The following is a 21,605-nucleotide window of genomic DNA, read 5'->3' as shown; positions in this document are numbered from 1 at the left end:
CGTCCGGTGTTTATTTTTCCTTTATTATGTATTTTCTGTTACTATATCGAAAACCAGAATACCAAAGATGCAGAGAGACAGAAAGTAACGGTAAAACGACAGTCGTTAAGCTTAGCACATAATATCGAAATATCCTGATCGTGTGTTAATCAATTACGGTCTATGGAAGTCGTGAGGATACGGTTTTATATTCCATTGAATGTTATTTGTGTACTACCAAATGGGACGAGAAAATAGAGTTGTGTCCATCTTCCCCACCCTACCCAAAACGGCAATCGACAAAAGAAAAGAAGGCCTCATTATCTCGTTCAGAACTTACAGATACTTTCTATATTTTTGCAAGGTACCAGGATTATGCTAGGAGTATGTTTGCTAAGTATATTAAAGGTTATTTGCGAAGTATATTCTCCGCCAAGTAAACAACGTTGCTTCCGTATATTTCTTGGTTCGCCGTTGTGTGTTTACTATGTGTCTAGTGGGTAAGAAAGGACTATACATATGGTCTCTTAAGAACAATGCGAAAACATAAAAAGTCTTGAAGTAAAGTTATAACGATTGTCGTTATAACCAATTGCATACGAGGTGTATAGAGTAAAGAAATTTATTAAACCAAGACTTTATTAGGAATAGAATAGAAATAACTTTTAATTAAAAGTTTCGTTAGAATAGTGTTTTTCCTATAGTATGTGTTCGAACGACTGTCGTTTTGCTGCTATTTTCATTCGTTTCCTTGTTTTAATTAGTTAAGACTTTATAAGCGTGATTGAGGAGATAAATTAAAAGCAGCAATTGTGATTAAAAGCTTCTTTATAAGTTAAAACTTGGTTTCAGTAACCGATATGTAGTAGACCTACTGTGGGGCAAGATGGGATATCGTTAGCACTTATTATCCCATATTTCCTGACTGTGTTTTAAACAATTTACAATTCTACCAACTTTAATTAATATATTGTTATACATTGGGGTAATTACATAATAACCTTGGGCGTGTTTAGTAAACAGTAAGACGGGTTATACCAACGTCTTGCGGTAAATCAATATTAGCTTAGTGGTGGGTATAATGGTTAAGCGATGTTTGGAACTTAGCACATCTGTTCGTTATATTCTTGTTTTGTGTACAATACATTAACGCCTGCGCTAATGGGGTATCTTGTATAATGGGCTTTGGTATAGCATAATATGAATTTTTGAAAACGATAGCGAAGAAATTTATTGAAACAATCGTTAGTAGGCCATGAAACAACGAAGAGAAGGGAACTATCAAAACGACAGTCGTTAAAACACGCTATGGATAGCAGCTAACACATCGTAAATACAAGTTTTCGTATATACAAAGTATTGAAACATACGCGCGATAAAAAAAATATCTATCTAAATAACTTATTTAAACAAAAAATAACTTGTTTTGTTCTTTTAAAGGTTTATTAGGTTTTCTACGCACTTAAAATTTGCACAAAATCTGTATAAAATGTCTCATGTTTCCGCAATTGTATGTATATTTCTTCTCTGTTCAAATAACGTAAGTAAATTTTAAACATTTGTAAAAACTGCCACATTTTCGGGGAAAAATAAATTAATATTTTATTTCTATGTTTAGGTTAGCGGTCAGGAACTGGTTAATTCCCAAGAAGGGGAATCCCGTATGGACGGTAAGTTTCAAAATTATTTTATTATTATTTTATTTATACCCTGCTAAAATGGTGTAAACAGCTAAACGGTGGCTTAACTAAAGGAGACTGAAATTAACTAAATTAAACACGGAATGTGTTTGCAGTAAGCTTGTAGTTAAGTAATATAGTGAAATTGCTTGCCTGCTGCTGCTGTGAGCGTAATGCATGAGATGCTTTACCTTTTTATGACAAACGACTATAGGCACAGAAACCTAACCTCTAGGTTAGCAGATACAGGCGTTATTCATGTTTCGTTTTTTGCGATTTTACTTAAAAACCCTGAAAACGAATCATAATGGCATTTCTAGCGAAAAATGTGAGAGAACCACTTCTATTACTAGCTGTATATGTTATTATGATTGTAAAACGCTTTGCAAATAAAGTCCAAACCGGCACCATTCACATCACGTTAACATGGGTTAGATTATGAATATACTCTGGAATGCCTGGCTGATGAGAAAGCTTGTGCTGACGGCGAAAATTGTGTCAGAAAAGTGAAAGTTTGTGACGGAGCGTTTGATTGCCCCGACAATTCTGACGAGTCAAACTGTACAGCAGGTAAACTTTGTGTCCCGTACACTGGGACCAAAGCATGGGCATGACAACTGTATTTTGAATGCACTTTGTCTTGGTAGAGATCATTTCAAAACTTTACAAATAATAATTATTCATTATGACATCACAAAATTATGACATCACAGTAGCTGCAGTCACACTTGATTAAACACAAATATTAAAATATTAATAAAATATTTTTTACCCGTAGACTGTATTAGTATTATTAATCTTTGCACTCTTGTTTTAATAATACGACAATTACATTCAGATTGCACTAAATTGCTTTGTTAGCTAAACTAACTTGTAGAGGAAGCTGTTTACAATTCAGCCCTGGTTATAATTATTCCTGAATCTACCACAAATTATTTAGTGAGTTTGGTAATGATAATAATGAATGTGAGGTTTATTGTATAATACCTAATATACAATAACGTAGGACTTTTGATTAACTTCAGTGCATGAAACACTTGATGTCTGATCAGTTTCAATACAAACATTACAGTCCATATGTATAATATGATTGTCTTTGATTTACGCATTTACTTAAATGAGTATAAAAAATCAAGTGTTAATGACATGGAGTGTGTGAATGAATAAAGTTTGTACAATCATATATTATGAGGTTTTCTAGTGAGCTACATACGTACAAACATTATTCTGTAGTTTGTTGATGTGTTTAGTTATGTTGCATGTACGTATACCAGCATGCTGTGTGTTGATGTGAATTAGTTTCCTAAATTTTAAAATCTTTTATGTTAGTGTGTTAACTCTACTTTCTAAGTTAGTATCCAGACGTAACCCGCTTATGAGTTACCACTAATGTAACTTCACGGGTGATTATTTTTATGTATAGGTTTTCAACAACCCATTAGCGACCACTGGGTTTGGGCAAGTGTCTTGCATGAAATTGTTATCATGTTAAGCATTGAATCCTGTGGGCACGACTGTCGTTGCCCCTCCACTCAAGGATTAATAAGTTACATACGTGGTAACTCGTAAGCGGGCACGAGGTGTATGAAACAGAACACTCTTGTTATAACGACTGTCGTTACCTCGTCGTGTGAGGATAAACAAGTTACATACGTGGTAACTTGTAAGCGGGCACGAGGTGTATGAAACAGAACACCAGTGTTATAATAATTGTCGTTGGCCCGCCATGCGAAAAGACTTTCATTGCCCCACAACGCGAGGATAAATAACTTGCATACATTCCTTCAATAAAACATGACTCTACTCTAATATAACAATTAATATATTGCAGGCACCACACAAGCCCCAACCACCACAACTACTGAAGATTATTCTTATTACCAAAGTTGCACCGGGGCTGATGAGTTTGACTGTGGAGAGAATATTTGTATTCTAAGATCCAAGTTGTGCGATGGAAACTTTGATTGCCCGGATAGTAATGATGAAGATGGATGTCGTAAGTTTACCTTGTTGGCAGCATGAGGTGGATAAACCTCAAAGTTACATACCTGGTAACTCGTAAGCGGGCACAAGGTGTATGAAACAGAACACCCACGTTATAACGACTGTCATTGCCTCGTCTCATGCGAGGATAATTAAGTTACATTCAATCATACATACACCATGTGTGTCTGATGTATAAAATGACATCCATGTTATAACTCTACAGTGAGCATGAGGTGTATGGATACACCATGTATGCCCAGTGTATAAAATGACACCCATGATATAACAGTGAGCTACCACTAACCACTACACATCCCTAGACCCTAACCATTATATCACTGCAGCCACAACCACAGCACCCAATACAACAACAGCTGCAACAACGGCACAATCCACAACCACTGAGGCAGATTACGGGGGTTGCGGGGAAGATGAGTTCGAATGTGGGACAGGTGTTTGTATAGAGGTTGGTATACGATGCGATGGAAGGGATGATTGTGGCGACTTCTCGGATGAAGAAAACTGCCCAAGTAAGTAGGAGAGGGAGATCTATTTACATAAACACACGTTTGAGCCCAAAAGTGTGTTTATTCTATATGGGTGAGGTCCTACAGTGAGGCATGCCATGAGACCTTGGATTTAATACAAGAGTTACGCCATTACCCTAAACTGATGAGCGTTCTATTCTGTAAGGTCCCATGCAAGGCATGCCATGAGACCTTGGACTTGGGCCTTAGTTGGCTACAAACTATTTCCAGGTTTTAAAACTTATATTTTCCCCCGCCCAGCACCCATCACCACCACAGCCTCACTAACTTCTACAACCTTCGCTGAATACGATACTTGTGATGCCGACCAGTTTGAATGCTTAAGTGACGGAGTTTGTATTCAACTCTCATCTAAGTGTGATGGGAGGTCTGACTGTAGTGACAACTCAGATGAAAACAACTGTCAAGCAGCAGGTACAACCCCTCCTATTGTATGATGTGCTTTGTTTAGGGGAATTTTGGCTCGATTTATAAAACTAACTTATTTTAACACTCAATAATATAATAATATATTCTTACCCCAACCAGCCACCACCACCACAGCCTCACTAACTTCTACAACCTTCGCTGAATACGATACTTGTGATGCCGACCAGTTTGAATGCTTAAGTGACGGAGTTTGCATTCAACTCTCATCTAAGTGTGATGGGAGGTCTGACTGTAGTGACAACTCAGATGAAAACAACTGTCAAGCAGCAGGTACAACCCCTCCTATTGTATGATGTGCTTTGTTTAGGAAGTTGGGATACTTTATGCTCACTGTTGAGTTGTGTGGTAGTAGTTTAATTGCTACTTCGTCTCGATAACATTCCGGCGCTTTTATTTCTGCTGCCTTTATTTCTGATGTTCGTAGATATCCATCGTTTTAGTTTGTTAAACCCAAATATAATGAGTTACTTTATCACAAGTTATAACATGGGTGTCTTCTTATACACCAGACACACATGGTGCATTCATACACCTCATGCTCACTGTCGAGTTATAACATGGGTGTCTTCTTATACACCAGACACACATAGTGTATTCATACACCTCATGCTCACTGTCGAGTTATAACATGGGTGTCTTCTTATACACCAGACACACATAGTTCATTCATACACCTCATGCTCACTGTCGAGTTATAACATGGGTGTATTCTTATACACCAGACACACATGGTGTATTCATACACCTCATGCTCACTGTCGAGTTATAACATGGGTGTCTTCCTATACACCAGACACACATGGTGTATTCATACACCTCATGCTCACTGTCGAGTTATAACATGGGTGTCTTCCTATACACCAGACACACATGGTGTATTCATACACCTCATGCTCACTGTCGAGTTATAACATGGGTGTCTTCTTATACACCAGACACACATGGTGTATTCATACACCTCATGCTCACTGTCGAGTTATAACATGGGTGTCTTCCTATACACCAGACACACATGGTGTATTCATACACCTCATGCTCACTGTCGAGTTATAACATGGGTGTCTTCCTATACACCAGACACACATGGTGTATTCATACACCTCATGCTCACTGTCGAGTTATAACATGGGTGTCTTCTTATACACCAGACACACATGGTGTATTCATACACCTCATGCTCACTGTCGAGTTATAACATGGGTGTCTTCCTATACACCAGACACACATGGTGTATTCATACACCTCATGCTCACTGTCGAGTTATAACATGGGTGTCTTCTTATACACCAGACACACATGGTGTATTCATACACCTCATGCTCACTGTCGAGTTATAACATGGGTGTCTTCCTATACACCAGACACACATGGTGTATTCAAAATGGTTGGTAAGGCCTGAGGGTAAAAAACATGTTTTCTGATACACCACATTCTAATAATCAAGTTATAATACAATATCCTTTCCACCCAGAACCCACAACAGCAGATTCTACGACAGCAGAAGTAACAACCCCCACCACCCCATCCACATCCATGGAAACATCATCCACACCCCGACCAACCACGGCGTCGACCCCAACTTGTGTGTTCGAAGGAACGGTTTATCCTGCAGGTAATTAATGTCATTGCCCCACCACACAAGGATAAATAAGTTACATACTTAGTAACTTGTAAGCTGGCACGACGCACGAGGTGTATGTAACAGAACACCCATGTTATAACGACTGTCGTTGCCCTGCTATTCGAGGATAAATAAGTTACATACGTGGTAATAACACCCGTGTTATAACAACTGTTGTTTTGGGGCAATGTGAGGATAAATAAGTTACATTCATTTAACTTAACCCCCTCCAGGTTCGACCATCAAAGCCAACAACTGTACGGAGGTCACATGTTCAAATACCGGGAAATTATTAACTTGGAACAACCCTGATCCTGCTGCTTGTCACGCATCAGTGGTTACCCCTACTATGGGAACATGTACGTTATTTCTATGTGTGGTATATGGGTGGTGGTTTGGGGGGTTAAATATTTTGTAAAAAATTGCTAAGTAAAAATTTTTGGTGGCTTTTTTTGAAAGTTGCAAAAAATATCAAAATTTAAAATAAAACAAGAAAATACTTAAATAATACACATTTTCGAGGAGCCACGAACCATAAAAGCTTTTGATACATTAGTTCAGCCAATGTTTGAGCTGCTTATGCAATAATAATCATTGAATTAATTAATTTGCTGCATGCGCTGGATTGGTGCTTTAGAAAATTTTGCTTAATTTGATATTTCTATTTGTATTCTATACGGGTGAGGTCCTAAAACGTGGCACGCCATGTGGCCTGGGATTTAGGGTGATTCCCACATTTTTTAAAATAAATTAACACATGCTATACTTTAAAATTATCATTCACCCACAAAGTAACATACATGGTAACTGGTAAGCTGGCACAAGGTGTATGAAACAGAACACCTGTGTTATGACAACAGTCGTTTCCTGGCCATGTGAGAATAAAGTAAGTTACATTCATTCACGTTCTTTCTGGTAAAAAAAAATGTTAATTTCCATTGCACCAACATTTCATCTGCCATACCCTGAGACTTTATCATGGTATGATGTTGGTTATCTAATATTACACTACTGGTGGTAGAATCTTACTGTATGGCAGATAAAATGTTGGTTTCATAAAAATTAACGTTTTACCTGTGGGCAATTTTCAAGTATTAGATCCCCCAAAAAAGTTTTTGCTCGAAAATATATTTTACCCCCCCAAAAAAGTCCCACCCATTCCAAAAAAATCCCTTGATTTTTCTAGTAGCAAAAGCAGCATAATTAACACATTAATTTTAATTATATGCTTGTAACTAGGGCTGTGGATTTTCCCAATTTTTGTTTAACCGTTAACCGTTCAGTTTTAACCGGTTAACCGGTTAACCGATACAAGTGTAATCCTAATAAAAGCGTCTTGTTTATCGCTTTTCTTTCGCGAATTTAAAGGCAACTTTACGACCGTATGGACTATGCTTGCAATACACGGGCAAACGTTCTTAACGTTAAAGTAATGCTTTCTTATTCGTATTCAAACCTGTTTTAAAACACCTGCCCTCTAAATAATCAACGTGTGAATTGCAATTATGACGCAGTTATTAACGTGTGAATTGCTATTATGTCGTAATCAATTGCCAGGTCAAACAATCGCTATTATGATGCTTGAATCCACGTGTGAATGCCTGCTTTTTCGTAATAAACATGCTGCTTGGCTGAGGAAAACATTTAAGTTGTGTATTACACCAATATAATGTTGCAAAACTAGTTAGCCTGCGGTATTAACAATCAAGATTGATGGCGTAATCGCCGTTGTAGGGCACGATCAAAGCAGCAGCGTCCCTGCGCACTCTGTCTTATTGCAAAACAACAATCAACGAACACGAACACGTGCCTTTCGTGTAAATAAGACAGATTTTGATATACGTTTATGCCCTATGACGTCATAGTTCGGTTAACGACTTGAACTTTTCGTTAGCGGTTAACCGAATAGGTTCGGTTAACCGGTTAACCGTTAACTTTTCCACAGCCCTACTTGTAACACTTCGCACATTACTTACAGATATCATCTTGATTGCTTTCCTCATGTTTTGGCAAAGTTAATTCATTTCTACGCTGGAGTTACTAACTGGAAAGATTCAAATTTAAAAACAAATTTCAGCAAAAACAATTCTTGAAACTTTCTATTGCTTAGAACTGTTTCTAAACTCCAACATTTTTTTTTAATCCATTATTTTTTTATTTTGATTTTTCTGGAGTTTTACATTATTTTGTTAATTTTAAATTTTTTTGTTGATTTTAGCTATTTCCACGGTACTATAGCATCGCATCATCATATTTTAGTTCCTTCTGCATGCACAACATAATCATTGCTTTATTTGTAATATCTGCTTCATACTTGTCAATCAAATACTTATAAAAAGTTACTTCATAACTGAACAGTGAGCATGAGGTGTATGAGGCCACCATGTATGTAAAATCCTCCCCCCAAAAAACATTAGTGGTAACTTGTAAGCGGGTACGAGGTGTATGAAACAGAACACCCCTGTTATAACGACTGTCATTGCCCCGCCATGCGAGGATAAATAGATTACATTTATACATTCATTCATATATGGTGTGCAACACCCATGTATTACCCCTCACCCCATACTTTTGTTTATTTTATTCAATATTTTAACTGTTGTTGAGCAACATTCCACCAGGGCAGGCCCTTAGTTTTTGTTAACCATTTGTTTTAACGCAGTGAGCACTTAATATTTCATTCATTAATTGGATAATTACTTTAACCATATAAAACAAATAATCTTGTAGATAATTTGCAAAATTTCTGTAATTATTTCAAACTTATTTTTTTAATTGATGATGTATTTTGTATTTTTCACCTGTTAGTATTATTGAGGTGCCAATCAAGTTCTAACATGTTTGTTATATTTGATATCTATGCTCACACCTCATCCCATCCATTCTATGCAATAAATCTGCAATTGCTTTGCGCTTAAAATAAATTCATTTAGGCAACCTAAGGGTCGATGGTTCAAGGCTCACCCACGCTTTTGCTGTTTAGTTTAGTTCGTATGGACTCCTATTCTATCGTAGGTTGGGAAAGATGGGACACCTTCAGTACATAATATCCCAAAACCCAGATCGTGTTTTAAACAATTAACAACGGTCTATGGGAGGCGTGAGGATACGGTTTTATAATTCTTTGAATGTTCTTTGTTTATTACTAAATGAGACTAAAAAATAAAATGAAAAGATGTCCCATCTTCTCCCACCCAACTGTATAAATGAAAATGGAAAGATATTGTGATACTCATGTTTAACGCGATTGTCTCCAGCCCACACGTTATGGGTTCGAGGCTCGATGCGTACGGCGCCGTGGCACAGTGGTTAGCGCGCCTGCCTGTAACCCAGAGGTAATGGGTTCAAGGCTCGACGCTGCTACCATTGTGGCCGTATGTGTCCTTGGGCAAGACACTTAACGGCAATTGCTCCAACCCCGTGGTCACTAATGGGTTGTCTAAATTATCAGTGTCGTTTTCCGGCCACGCGAGGATTAAGTAAGTTACATTCATTCATTCATTCATTCATTCTGTTATCACTTTGAGATTGTGTGAGACATTTAACGGGAATGACTCGTAAAAACAACTATCGTTGCATCAGGTAAAAAAACAACTATCGTTGCATCAGGTAAAAAAACAACTATCGTTGCCCAACTACGCGATGGTAAATAAGTTGCAGTTATTTAATAAAACTTACAAAACGACTTCTTTAAATTAAATACTTCATCACCCGCGTATAATATGTAACAAGACCTCATTTGTGTTCAGTACCGCCATCTTGCGGGAGTCAAAACTTGGTGAACTGGACATCAACATACACGGCATGGAGAAATACAATGTATGGGACGTGGTTGCCGATGTTAAAGCGATACGTTGGTGTAATGGGAGGTAGGGTTAGTATATCAGTAGATAAGTGGTTAGGGTATGGTTGACGTTAAAATGCGTCACTGGGTTCGAGGCTTGACGCCGCCACCTTTATGGGTGTATAAGGCCTTGGACAAGACACTTAACCAACCCAGTGGTCATTAGTGTGTTATATGTATGATTGACGTTAAAATGCGTCACTGGGTTCGAGGCTTGACGCCGCCACATCCACTGTTGGTGTATGTGGCCTTAGGCAAGGATTGCTCCAACCCAACGAAATGTCTAAATGGTGAGAATTTGGAATTACGTGTCGTATCGTGTCCAGGGACAATTAAATCCACGATTTCCCGATTGTTAGTTAAACGAGTATTTTAAATGTTTATTCAACAGTTGGTGACGTCACATGGGATTGTACGTCACTAGGCGAGGTCACGTGCTCCCTCCAGTCATGCGTGAAGGATTTGTTCGATTGCGACTTCTGCTACTGTCAAGTGTCAACCACAGGTCATTATTATGTTTATAACCTCTTAATATGGGAGTGGCAACCATGGATAAGTCAATCAAGTTCCACTTATGAGGATATAAATGACCAAACCAACCAAAAGTCATGTCTGCTTATCCACACACTGCAAAAGCTTCAGGAACTCGACTGTGGGCATGGGAGTCGCAACCGTGGATAAGTCACTCAAGCTCCCACCCACGAGGATATAAATTACCAAACCAACCAAAAGTCTGCTTATCCACACACTGCAATAGCTTCAGCAACTCGACTGTGGACATGGGAGTGGCAACCATTGATAATTTACTCAAGTTTCCACCCACGAGGTCATAAGTCACTAAATGTTTTTAAAGAGTAACACATATATAGTAGGTTGGGGTAGAATGGTTTATATATTTTCATTCTCTTTTATCGTCCCATTTGGTAGTAAACAAAGAATATTCATTTTAGATGGCTCACAAGCACTGATGCAAATGTGGAAACGAGACAACGACTTTTGGGCCCAAGGAATCCAACCAGTGTGGAATGACGTATTCAATCGTTACGTCATGATGACGTCATAGTATTGGTTTTGAGATTTAAAGCTTTGCACAAATAAATCATGGAAAAATATTGGTATATTTTAAAATTTAAATGAATGTAATTTTTTTAAGCACGTATGAAACTTTGTGAGGGACTGTTTTTTGATTATTGTTTGCGAGAAACGAGATATTTATTGCACGTTAGTGTTTATATGTCGCGCCTGTCAATCAAATGACGTCACAAAAGAGTGGGCGGAGCGTCTCGTTGGTTTATATACGAGGTTTCGACACTCGATTCTCGCCGGGCGTTGTGGCGTGCGCCTGTAATCCAGTCACTTGGAGGCTTGGGTTGGAGGACGGCGTGAGATTGGGAGCCCTGTGGCGCTCTGCCCTATGTCGATCGGGCGTCCGCGCTAAGCTCGGCGTCAATATGGACATCCCGGGGGAGCTTGGGGTGGCCAGGTTGTCTAAGGAGGAACGAACCGGGCGAGGCCCGAAAGGGAGCAGCCAAAAGTTCCCACGTTGATCAGTAGCGGGATAGCGCCTGTGAATAGGCGGAGTGTCACAGCCCAGTCAATATCGCAGGACCCAATCCTTTTTTTCATATTTACTACCTCTAAACCGTGTTCGAATCCCACCTAAGGTAGTCATTTTTTCAACGCTCGTAACATTAATAGCACGAACATTCCTTCTATTTAGCCATATTAATTAAACAACGAAGAAAAAGAAATTAGCTACAAAACGACAGTCGTTAAAACACGCTTTTTAACAACGAGTCGTGATGATACGGTTATATAGTAGAGTGGGGGAAGATGGGACACATTTAGCACATAATATATAAATATCCTGATCGTGTTTCAAACAATTAACAACGATCTATAGGAGCCGTGAGGATACATTTTTATAATTTTTTAAATTAATATTGTTTACTACCAAATGTGGAACGAGAAAAAAGAATGAAATGGGACGAGAAAAAAGAATGAAAAGGTGTCCCATCTTCCCCCACTCTACTATATAATCTTGTAAATTTTCTTTGTTTACTACCAAACGGACGATAAATGAGAATGAAAACATGTATCATCTTACCCCACCCTACTATATAAGTAAATAAAATTTATACAATACCTCGTGTATATGTTTCGCAAGACAACGTAAACTATTGTATCGCGTGAGTTACACAAAACATCTCATGTTACGTCACACAAAAAGCATGTGTGCCTTGTGACGCAACAGTCAGCATTGTTTTGCTCGTCCTATGGCGAAACAACCATGCGTACGGGATATGGTGAAATCTTTGTGTTTATAAAACACAGGTACAATTGAACGAATGTAACTTGTTTATCCTCGCATGGCGGGGCAACAACAGTCATTATAACACGGGTGTTCTGTTTCATACACCTCGTGCTCTCTTACGAGTTACAACGTATGTAACTTTATGGAAGATTTTGTTTTGTTTTTCTGTATTATATCTGTATATGTGTTATATGACCACAGACAGACAGAGTGAACTAAGGGGCATGCGGTGAAACTACTTGACTATGACATTCAGATGTAGTGAAGGTTCCTCGATCCGGTTGATTGACGTGGTCCCTTTAACAGCATGTCAAGCGTCATTGGCGATCTTAGTTTCACATCGATTGAGGTTTAGGCAATGCTTTAGGTCAGTGTGTTTCACTGATTGATCGCTTTTCGTTTTTTTTTTGGTTACTGCGTTTAAGTGAATGCTGTTGCAATCTTCTAGCTAACGATTGAGCGTCAGGCAATATTTTCAGTGATTGAAAGCGCGTTTCTTTATTGAAAACTGACGAACTTATATTTGAAGGTTATGAGCCCTTGCAGTCAAGTTACTTTTTTTTAAAATTACATTGTTTTAATGTTCAATGCGATATACTTTAAATAGTGCTATACGAATACAAGTTGGAGAGGTTTGTAGTCTGTCAGTGTGTCTTACAACATAACTCCTTTGCTGCGCCATACTTACAAACCAGCAATTAAGACAATTATTTATCGCGTTTGAGCCTTATTTTAAACGTTTTTAATCAACGCATCTATACTAGGTGCTTTATATATGGCTACGCATAGCCTACTGAGTACACAGGACAGGAATACGTAACAGGCTTAAAATTACGGACATATTGAACAATTTTGTGCACTGAGCAGACCACATTGGCAACGCTAGTATTATATACGTAGACTTGTAGACTATATATATAATAGGGTGGGAAAAGATGGGACACCTTTGGTACATAATATCCAAATATCCTGATCGTGTTTTAAACAATTAACAACGGTCTATGAGAGTCATGGGCATATAGTTTTATAATTCTTTAAACGTTTCTTGTTTACTACTACATTGGACGAGAAATAGAGTTAAAAGGTGTCCCAACTCACCCCATCCTACTATATATATATATATAAGAACTATAGGCGTACTAACCACATCACCCGTTACTATAGGGTTGCCAATTCAATATTTCTCGTATGAACGGCTTTGATTGAAACCACAACGTATATATTGCCACAGTGGCAGTGAATAGAACTGGCTTTGTTAGCAATTCACGTCCAATGATCAACTTATTTGCAGTGGATTTAATTCAGAAGTTAGTTTGACTCTTTATAACTGCCGCTTATTTTCCCAGAAGTTAATTTTTGACCAAGGTCTCACCAAACTGGATTTAGCAACCAAACTATAGCAGTTAGAACAAAACATGGTTTAGAAAGTTTGTGAAGTGTGGTCGTCAATTCAAATTAAAAGAGTTAGTTTGAAGCAAGCTAAAGTGACGGAAATGACGTGGCATTTTTAATTTTAATTGAAAGAATGTAATTATAAAGTTTAGAGGTAAAACGCGACGTGTTAGATCAATTCCCATTATAAATGAATTCATATACAAGTAGGATGGGAAAGATGGGACACCTTTTCATTCTATCTCCTCGTCCCGTTTGGTAGTAAAGAAAGAACATTTCAAGAATTATAAAACCGTATCCTCACGTCACCCATAGATCGTTGTTAATTGTTTAAAACACGATCAGGATATTTGAATATTATGTGCTAAAGGTGTCCCGTCTTCCCCACTCTACCATATGTATATTTATGCTACGATTTGACAAGTAATTTTACATTAGCGTGTTTAACGACTGTTGTTTTGTTGCTTTTGTAACCAGAAAGCTAAAACTGAAACCGAAAAACATCTTTTCGTGTTTGCGGAAATGTTGTTCCCGATAAAGGTCACGCATGACTTGAGCCCTCTGTGATTTTAAAGTGGGCTCAGGTTCAAGTCGCTATAGAATATGCGGTTAATGTCATGGGGCCTGGGGTAAAGTAGCCCAACCCTTTAGCGTGGCCCGCCAGCGATTCGAGTCTTGTGTATTAAAGTGCTCACTTAAGGGACTTCAAAAGAAATAATTTGTGTGTTTTTTTAGGCGAGACCGTTCTAAAACGGGTTAAAACTATTTTAAGATGTTTTCGTTTGGTAAGCATAATAGTAAGCGTAAACTACGCTGCATTTTGGGTTTTAGGGATAAAGTTTTGCAACGAAAATTGGTGGATTTGCTAGACGTACACGCGATTTCGACTTATCACTTGTGTATAATTTTTAGGATTTTTTTTCAGGCACCTTTTTAGTAGAGCGTATAATATTCAGTTGCATAATGCTTAAGATAAATATGATTCAAGTCCTGGTGTTGACGATTTTCTTCGCTAGCGCAGGTGAGACAATTATAACTAAAGTAAAATATAGACTCTCGTTATATAAAGTAGGGTGGGGAAGATGGGATGTCCTATTTTATCGTCGCATTTGATAGTAAGCAAAGAACAGTCAATGAATTATAAAACCGTATCCTCACGGCTCCCATAGACCGTTGTTAATTGTTTAAAACCTGGTCAGGATATTTGGCTATTACGTGTTAAAGGTGTCTCATCTCCCCCCGTACTACTATAGACGCCACAAACTAATGTGTCTCCTGTAAAGTTGTTGTCGTTAAATAGCGCTGTAGCACAGACGCTTGCCTCCCGACTAGATGTCTACCATTGTGGACGTATGTGTCCTTAGGCAAGACACTGAACGGCAATTGCTCCAACCCTAGTTCACTAATGACTTGTCCAAATTGTCAGCTATACAGAAAGACAATCATTCAAAAAAGTTACATACGTGGTAACTCGTAAGCGGAAAACGAGGTGTATGAAACATAACACCTTTGTTATATACTACTGTCGTTATCCTACTATGTTACAATAAATAAATCAGTTACATCTATTCAAAACTGGTTTTTGTCCCTTTTCCAGTGACCCCATCTCCCGATCTGTATTGGTCAATGGACAATGTTGTGAATAAAGACTTAAGACCAGACATTGGGGACCAAGCTCTATGGAGTGGCGACCTTAACACTTTAACGGGCACACGTAAGTTTGTTGCTACTTTAATTTGGAATTTTAATTATTTTTTTTCTAGTCCCCGCCATATTTCTGTGCTGTTCGTAAAACATACCTTGATTTGGGGATTCCCAATTTAAAAATCGCGCGCTTTTTTAAAATATATTGCATAAACGTCATAAAAGCTACTGTACGAGTTTCGAAAGCGTTTTTGTTCGTTTGTTTAAAAAATAGTGCATCTTTATTTATACACTGATATACGGACGTAGCTTTTCTAACAACGAGTATGTTGCGTAGTTGCATTTTGGTTAAAAATCCACGAAGGTCCGCATCTTTTACGTGGTAACTCGTAAACAAAACACTCTTGTTATAACGACTGTTGTTACCCCGCCATGTTAGGATAGATAAGTTACATACGTGGCAACTTGTAAGCGGGCACGAGGTGTATAAAACAAAACACCCGTGTTTTAACGACTGTCATTGCCTTGCACTCAAGGATTAATAAGTTACATTTAATCATTCGTGTCCTTAAACTTAATGTTACCTCAATACACAACAAAGTTATAAATACACTCGTTTACTTTTCAAACGGACCGTTTAACCATGTATAACACTCAGTTACAATTACATATTTAATCTATTCTACACCACTACACGTAACTAACACCCTACAATAATTTAACCCATTGAATTTTAATTAACAATTAATTAATTACAGCTGTGGTTCCTGGTTACGATGGAAATGCATTAAGGATTGACAAAAGTTCCGTCAGAATTGGGACGAGTTCACCAACTCTGGCTCGTAATTGTATGTTTGAACCCCAGTCATGTAATGGAGGTAATTATGTTGTTTCTATTACGCACACTCTTATTTGTATTATAAGTTTAGCTTGATAATAATTAAACCTAAAAGGCTTGTTTGTCCGCTAGGGGTAGAGATCACGCTTATTTCCTTCCAAATAAATGCTAATCTGTTTTTAACTGTGAGCTTGTTTTAACAACTGTTGTTTTGTCGCTGTATCCTGTCTTTTTATTTAAATATTTCTAAATCTGTGCTACCGTAATCGAAGAGACAAATAAAGTTATTAATATATATGCTTAGAGTTTCAAATACATAAGACAGTGTTTACTTAGAAAGTTGCACTTTCTTTTTTGGAAAACTGATTTGCTTTGGTATTATAGTCCAATTGTATCTAGTTTAAAAACTTTTGTCCGGCGCCGTGGCGTAGTGGTTAGCGCGCCTGCCTGTAACCATTAGGTAATGGGTTCAAGGCTCGTCGCTGCTACCATTGTGGGCGTATGTGTCCTTGGGCAAGAGACTTAACGACGATTGCTTCAACCCAGTGGTCACTAATGGGTTGTCCAAATTATCAGCCATACATAAAAAAAAAAGAAAAAATCCCCAAAAAAAAAAAAGAATAATCACCCACAAAGTAACCACATGGCAACTCGTAAGCTGGCACGAGGTGTTAAACCCGTGTTATAACGACTGTCGTTTTCCGGCCACGCGAGGATAAAGTAAGTTACATTCATTCATTCATTCATTAAAAGCCATTAGTTATAATTTAATTATAACTTGAACATATGAACTTACTTTGAATAAGTTCCCAATAACTTTCCCCTGGTGGTTGGACAACGACAGTTGTTATAACACAGGAGTTATGTTTCATACACCTTGTGTCCGCTTGCAAGTTACCACATGTGTAACTTTGTGGGTGATTGTTTACATAGTAACTTTTCGGGACTCAGCAAATTTCTTTAACATAACTTAGTAACCTTTTACCCTACCCCAGGTGCCAGCATATCCAACTGGTTATATGTTCGTGAATGGCCTTCAACATTCTTATTCGGTTCAACTTTCACAACCAATGTTTTTCCACTGACTGGTCCGGGGTTCGCGATGTACCCGCACTCTAATAGGGTTGAATATGTTGCACACGTTGTATTTGCTAATCGTGAGTTTCAACTCTGACCTAAACCCCACGTCCCATGGCGTACCTCACTGTAGGACCTTACCCATATAGAATAGAATGTGCATATACAATGTTGGGGTAATGGCCAACTCTGATCTAAATCCCAGGTCCCATGACATGCCTCACTGTAGGACCTCACCCATATAGAATAGAATGTGCATATACAATGTTGGGGTAATGGACCCACTCTGGTCTAAATCCCAGGTCCCATGGCATGCCTCACTGTAGGACCTTACCCATATAGAATAGAATGTGCATATACAATGTTGGGGTAATGGGCCAACTCTGGTCTAAATCCCAGGTCCCATGGCGTACCTCACTGTAGAACCTCACCCATATAGAATAGAATGTGCATATACAATGTTGGGGTAATGGACCCACTCTGGTCTAAATCCCAGGTCCCATGGCATGCCTCACTGTAGGACCTTACCCATATAGAATAGAATGTGCATATACATTGTTGGAGTAATGGGCCAACTCTGGTCTAAATCCCAGGTCCCATGACATGCCTCACTGTAGGACCTCACCCATATAGAATAGAATGTGCATATACAATGTTGGGGTAATGGGCCAACTCTGGTCTAAATCCCAGGTCCCATGACGTGCCTCACTGTAGGACCTCACCCATATAGAATAGAATGTGCATATACAATGTTGGGGTAATGGCCAACTCTGGTCTAAATCCCAGGTTCCATGGCGTGCCTCACTGTAGGACCTCACCCATATAGAATAGAATGTGCATATACAATGTTGGGGTAATGGCCAACTCTGGTCTAAATCTTAGGTTCCATGACATGCCTCCCTGTAGAACCTCACCCATATAGAATAGATTAGTGTGTATCAGTATGTATATATAGTCTGTAAAATATGGCTCCTCTATTGTTAATACTTCAAACTTTATTGTTATGTACATATCTATCTATCGTACCTCGCATGCCACAATCCAAGTACAAATTAAATTGTTAAAAAAAGAGAAAAAAGTGACAAAAATGAATTTGCAAAACCCAAACTCTCACCCTTTGTTTATAAATAATTATTCTAAGTTTCTAACACACTCCATACCTGCAGAGACAAGGTACATAGCTTCAATATCTCGTGACTTGATTCCACTTAACACATGGACACACGTAGCAATGACATGGTCACCTAAAAACGGTGTTAAAGTAAGTGAACTGCAAAGTGTGGTGTAAAAGTAACTTATAAAACTTTACTTTTGTTGGGTCAAATGACGGAATGCAAGATATTTTTAGTTTAGCAGCCACTCTTTGTTAATTAATACTTCCCCTCAAGTAGTTTTTCACCACTTTATTCACTTTTCCTTATTTTTTAAATTTAATCTACGCTATCCTGTTTAAAGAGATAAAAAATCAATTATAACCGTTAGATAATATTCCGTTTCTACAGTTTTACATAAACGGTAGCGAACCAAGCTACGCCACCCCGTCAAAAATTGACACATATTCCACAACCCCGTCATTCTACAACCTCCACTTTGGAAGTACCAAGTTGTCCATAGACATCGATGAAATGAAAGTCTGGTATCGCGAGCTTTCACCCACGGAAATACACGACGTGTTTCAACCACCAGGTAAAGTGTTGTCTAAATTGTCAGCCATACATTAAAAAATCATCATAATTGGGTACGAGTTGTATGAAACAGAATACCTGTGTTGTGCCCCGAGAAAATAAGCTAGAAGGACGGTAACTCCTAAGCAGGAATGAGAACAAGGTGTATGAAACAGAACGCCCGTGATATAACGACTGTTGTTGCCCCACCATTCGAAGATAAATAAGTTAGATACGTGGTAACTCTTAAGCGGGCATGAGGTGTGTGAAACAGAACACCCGTGTTATAATGACTGTTGTTGCCCCACTATGCGAGGATAAATGACTTACATAAGTGGTAACTCTTAAGCGGTCACGAGGTGTATGAAACAGAACACCAAGGTTATAACGACTGTTGTGTATTTTTATATTTCAAACATTCTTTAATGTTTTTAGTTAGATACTCTTTATTTTAAACATTTAAAGTTTACCCAATACAACAGCATACTACAAGTTATAGGTTACCTTAAAGCTACTAGAGTCTCTAACCATTTTTTAATATGATCTTCGCTATTGTTTTTGAAGAGATGAATAATAATTATTTAATGTTAAATATAATGTTAAGTATTTTTTTTTTAGTTTTATAAAATTTTAATTTGTTGCTGTTTATATTCTAGCTGTTGCAACAACAGAAGCAATAACAACAAAAGGTCACACTACAAAGCAAACACAAAGTACAACAACTGTTAATCCAGCAACAACAAAAAGTCAGACAACAGAAAAGCCTACAACCAAAAGTCCCACAACAAAAACAACAACAACAAAAACTCCAACAGAGTTTCCTCCAAATACAAGTAATATATTTGCTTGTACTTGAATAAATGTAACTTATTTATCCTCGCATGGCGGGACAACGACAGTCGTTATAACACGGGTGTTCTGTTTCATACACCTCGTGCCCGCTTACGAGTTACCTCATACGTAAGTTATTTATCCTGAGTAATGACAAATAGCAGCATTAAGGCGCTAACCACTTTGCCACGGCACCAGATTAAAGCACCACAGATTAACAATTGGGAGAAAGTCTCAAAACTGTACATTGAAATTTAAAACAAAACAGAATGACACATGATAGTTCTTATTATAATTTCAGATTTCTGGACGACTGAAACAGTCATTGCTGTTTCTATTGGAGTTGGAATTGCGTTGTTTGCGTTCATTATGTCACTCACAGTCTGTTGTTTGCTGTGCAGAAGATCAAAAGAGAAGAAAAGGGGAACTGCTGTGTAAGGGGCTTGTTGTGTGCATTTGGGGCATGTGTGCACTTTGGGCTTGTTGTGTGCACTTTGGGGCTTGTTGTGTGCACTTTGGGGCTTGTTGTGTCCACTTTGGGCTTGTTGTGTGCACTTTGGGCTTGTTGTGTGCATTTTGGGCTTCATGTGTGCACTTTGGGCTTCATGTGTGCACTTTGGGCTTCATGTGTGCACTTTGGGCTTTATGTGTGCACTTTGGGCTTGTTGTGTGCATTTTGGGCTTCATGTGTGCACTTTGGGCTTCATGTGTGCACTTTGGGCTTGATGTGTCCACTTAGGGCCTCATGGTATATTTCAGGCTTCATGTGTGCATTTTGTGTTCCCTGTGTGCATTTCGGGTCTGTTGTGTCCGCTTTGAGCTTCATGTATGTACTTTGGGCTCCATGTTCTACTTTGGGCTTGTTGTGTCACTTTTCAATATTTCTTTGCTCAATTTTTACTTTAAGCACATTGTTTTTGTTGTTTGTTAACAAATAACCATCTTTTTTTGTATGTTTTTAATGCAAAATATTTTCTTATTTACATTAGGAGACCAAACTTGGAACGGGAATATTAATTAAAAGTTTAATAAAAGTGAATAATATTCATAATATTTTGTTACAAAATCATTTTATATTTTTAACTTTGGTCTTTGTACATTTACTAATTTTATGTCTAACTGTTGTGCTTAATAAATAAGCGAGTCACTTCTGGGCTTTTTACCACAAACTATGCCAAACCACAGAAAGCAAACACATGATAGTTTAACATTGAATATAAGACTTTATATCACAAAATTACTTAAGCATAAGATTGAATATGGAGATTAAAAAAATATTAAACCGTTATTGCTGGTCTTACATCCGAGGTTTATAATATAGTCTGAGGTTCATAGATATCTTATAATATAGTCCGAGGTCCATAGATATCTTATAATATAGTGCGAGGTTCATAGATATCTTATAATATAGTCCGAGGTTCATAGATATCTTATAATATAGTCCGAGGTTCATAGATATCTTATAATATAGTGCGAGGTCCATAGATATCTTATAATATAGTCCGAGGTTCATAGATATCTTATAATATAGTCTGAGGTTCATAGATATCTTATAATATAGTGCGAGGTCCATAGATATCTTATAATATAGTCCGAGGTTCATAGATATCTTATAATATAGTCTGAGGTTCATAGATATCTTATAATATAGTCCGAGGTTCATAGATATCTTATAATATAGTCCGAGGTCCATAGATATCTTATAATATAGTCCGAGGTCCATAGATATCTTATAATATAGTCTGAGGTTCATAGATAT

The 21,605-nt window shown here is 37.9% G+C and overlaps 2 protein-coding genes and 1 non-coding gene across 7 annotated transcripts; all 3 read left to right on the top strand.

The window, feature by feature from the left end:
• Positions 1-1,363: 1,363 nt before the first annotated feature.
• Positions 1,364-11,705, top strand: LOC149740924 (uncharacterized). Of its 4 annotated transcripts, XM_089872355.1 has the most exons (12): positions 1,364-1,519; positions 1,598-1,649; positions 2,094-2,228; positions 3,490-3,654; positions 3,989-4,174; positions 4,433-4,606; positions 4,721-4,891; positions 6,093-6,233; positions 6,476-6,601; positions 9,992-10,111; positions 10,478-10,591; positions 11,037-11,705. In XM_089872355.1, exons 1-12 carry the CDS (start codon positions 1,469-1,471, stop codon positions 11,147-11,149), a joined length of 1,548 nt encoding a protein of 515 aa, XP_089728481.1. In that variant the 5' UTR covers positions 1,364-1,468; the 3' UTR covers positions 11,150-11,705. The 4 variants fall into 4 exon arrangements, with proteins under 4 accessions (XP_089728481.1, XP_089728482.1, XP_089728483.1 ...); XM_089872356.1 differs by lacking the exon at positions 2,094-2,228; XM_089872357.1 differs by lacking the exon at positions 4,721-4,891.
• On the top strand, positions 11,408-11,705 carry LOC149740925 (signal recognition particle RNA). Its single transcript, XR_016384512.1, has one exon.
• Positions 11,706-14,039: 2,334 nt separating this feature from the next.
• LOC149740923 (uncharacterized) lies at positions 14,040-21,015 on the top strand. Of its 2 annotated transcripts, XM_089872364.1 has the most exons (9): positions 14,040-14,813; positions 15,390-15,506; positions 16,195-16,314; positions 17,270-17,431; positions 18,518-18,612; positions 18,854-19,037; positions 19,672-19,848; positions 20,148-20,301; positions 20,381-21,015. In XM_089872364.1, exons 1-8 carry the CDS (start codon positions 14,756-14,758, stop codon positions 20,282-20,284), a joined length of 1,050 nt encoding a protein of 349 aa, XP_089728490.1. In that variant the 5' UTR covers positions 14,040-14,755; the 3' UTR covers positions 20,285-20,301; positions 20,381-21,015. The 2 variants fall into 2 exon arrangements, with proteins under 2 accessions (XP_089728490.1, XP_089728489.1); XM_089872363.1 differs by having other exon boundaries at positions 14,048-14,813; positions 20,148-21,015.
• Positions 21,016-21,605: the final 590 nt, after the last annotated feature.

This window comes from Ciona robusta, chromosome 2 (genome assembly GCF_009617815.1).
Source record: "Ciona robusta chromosome 2, ASM961781v2".
Classification (NCBI taxonomy): domain Eukaryota; kingdom Metazoa; phylum Chordata; class Ascidiacea; order Phlebobranchia; family Cionidae; genus Ciona; species Ciona robusta.
Note: the sequence above shows the minus strand (reverse complement) of the source record. Positions and strands in the feature narration are given on the sequence as shown.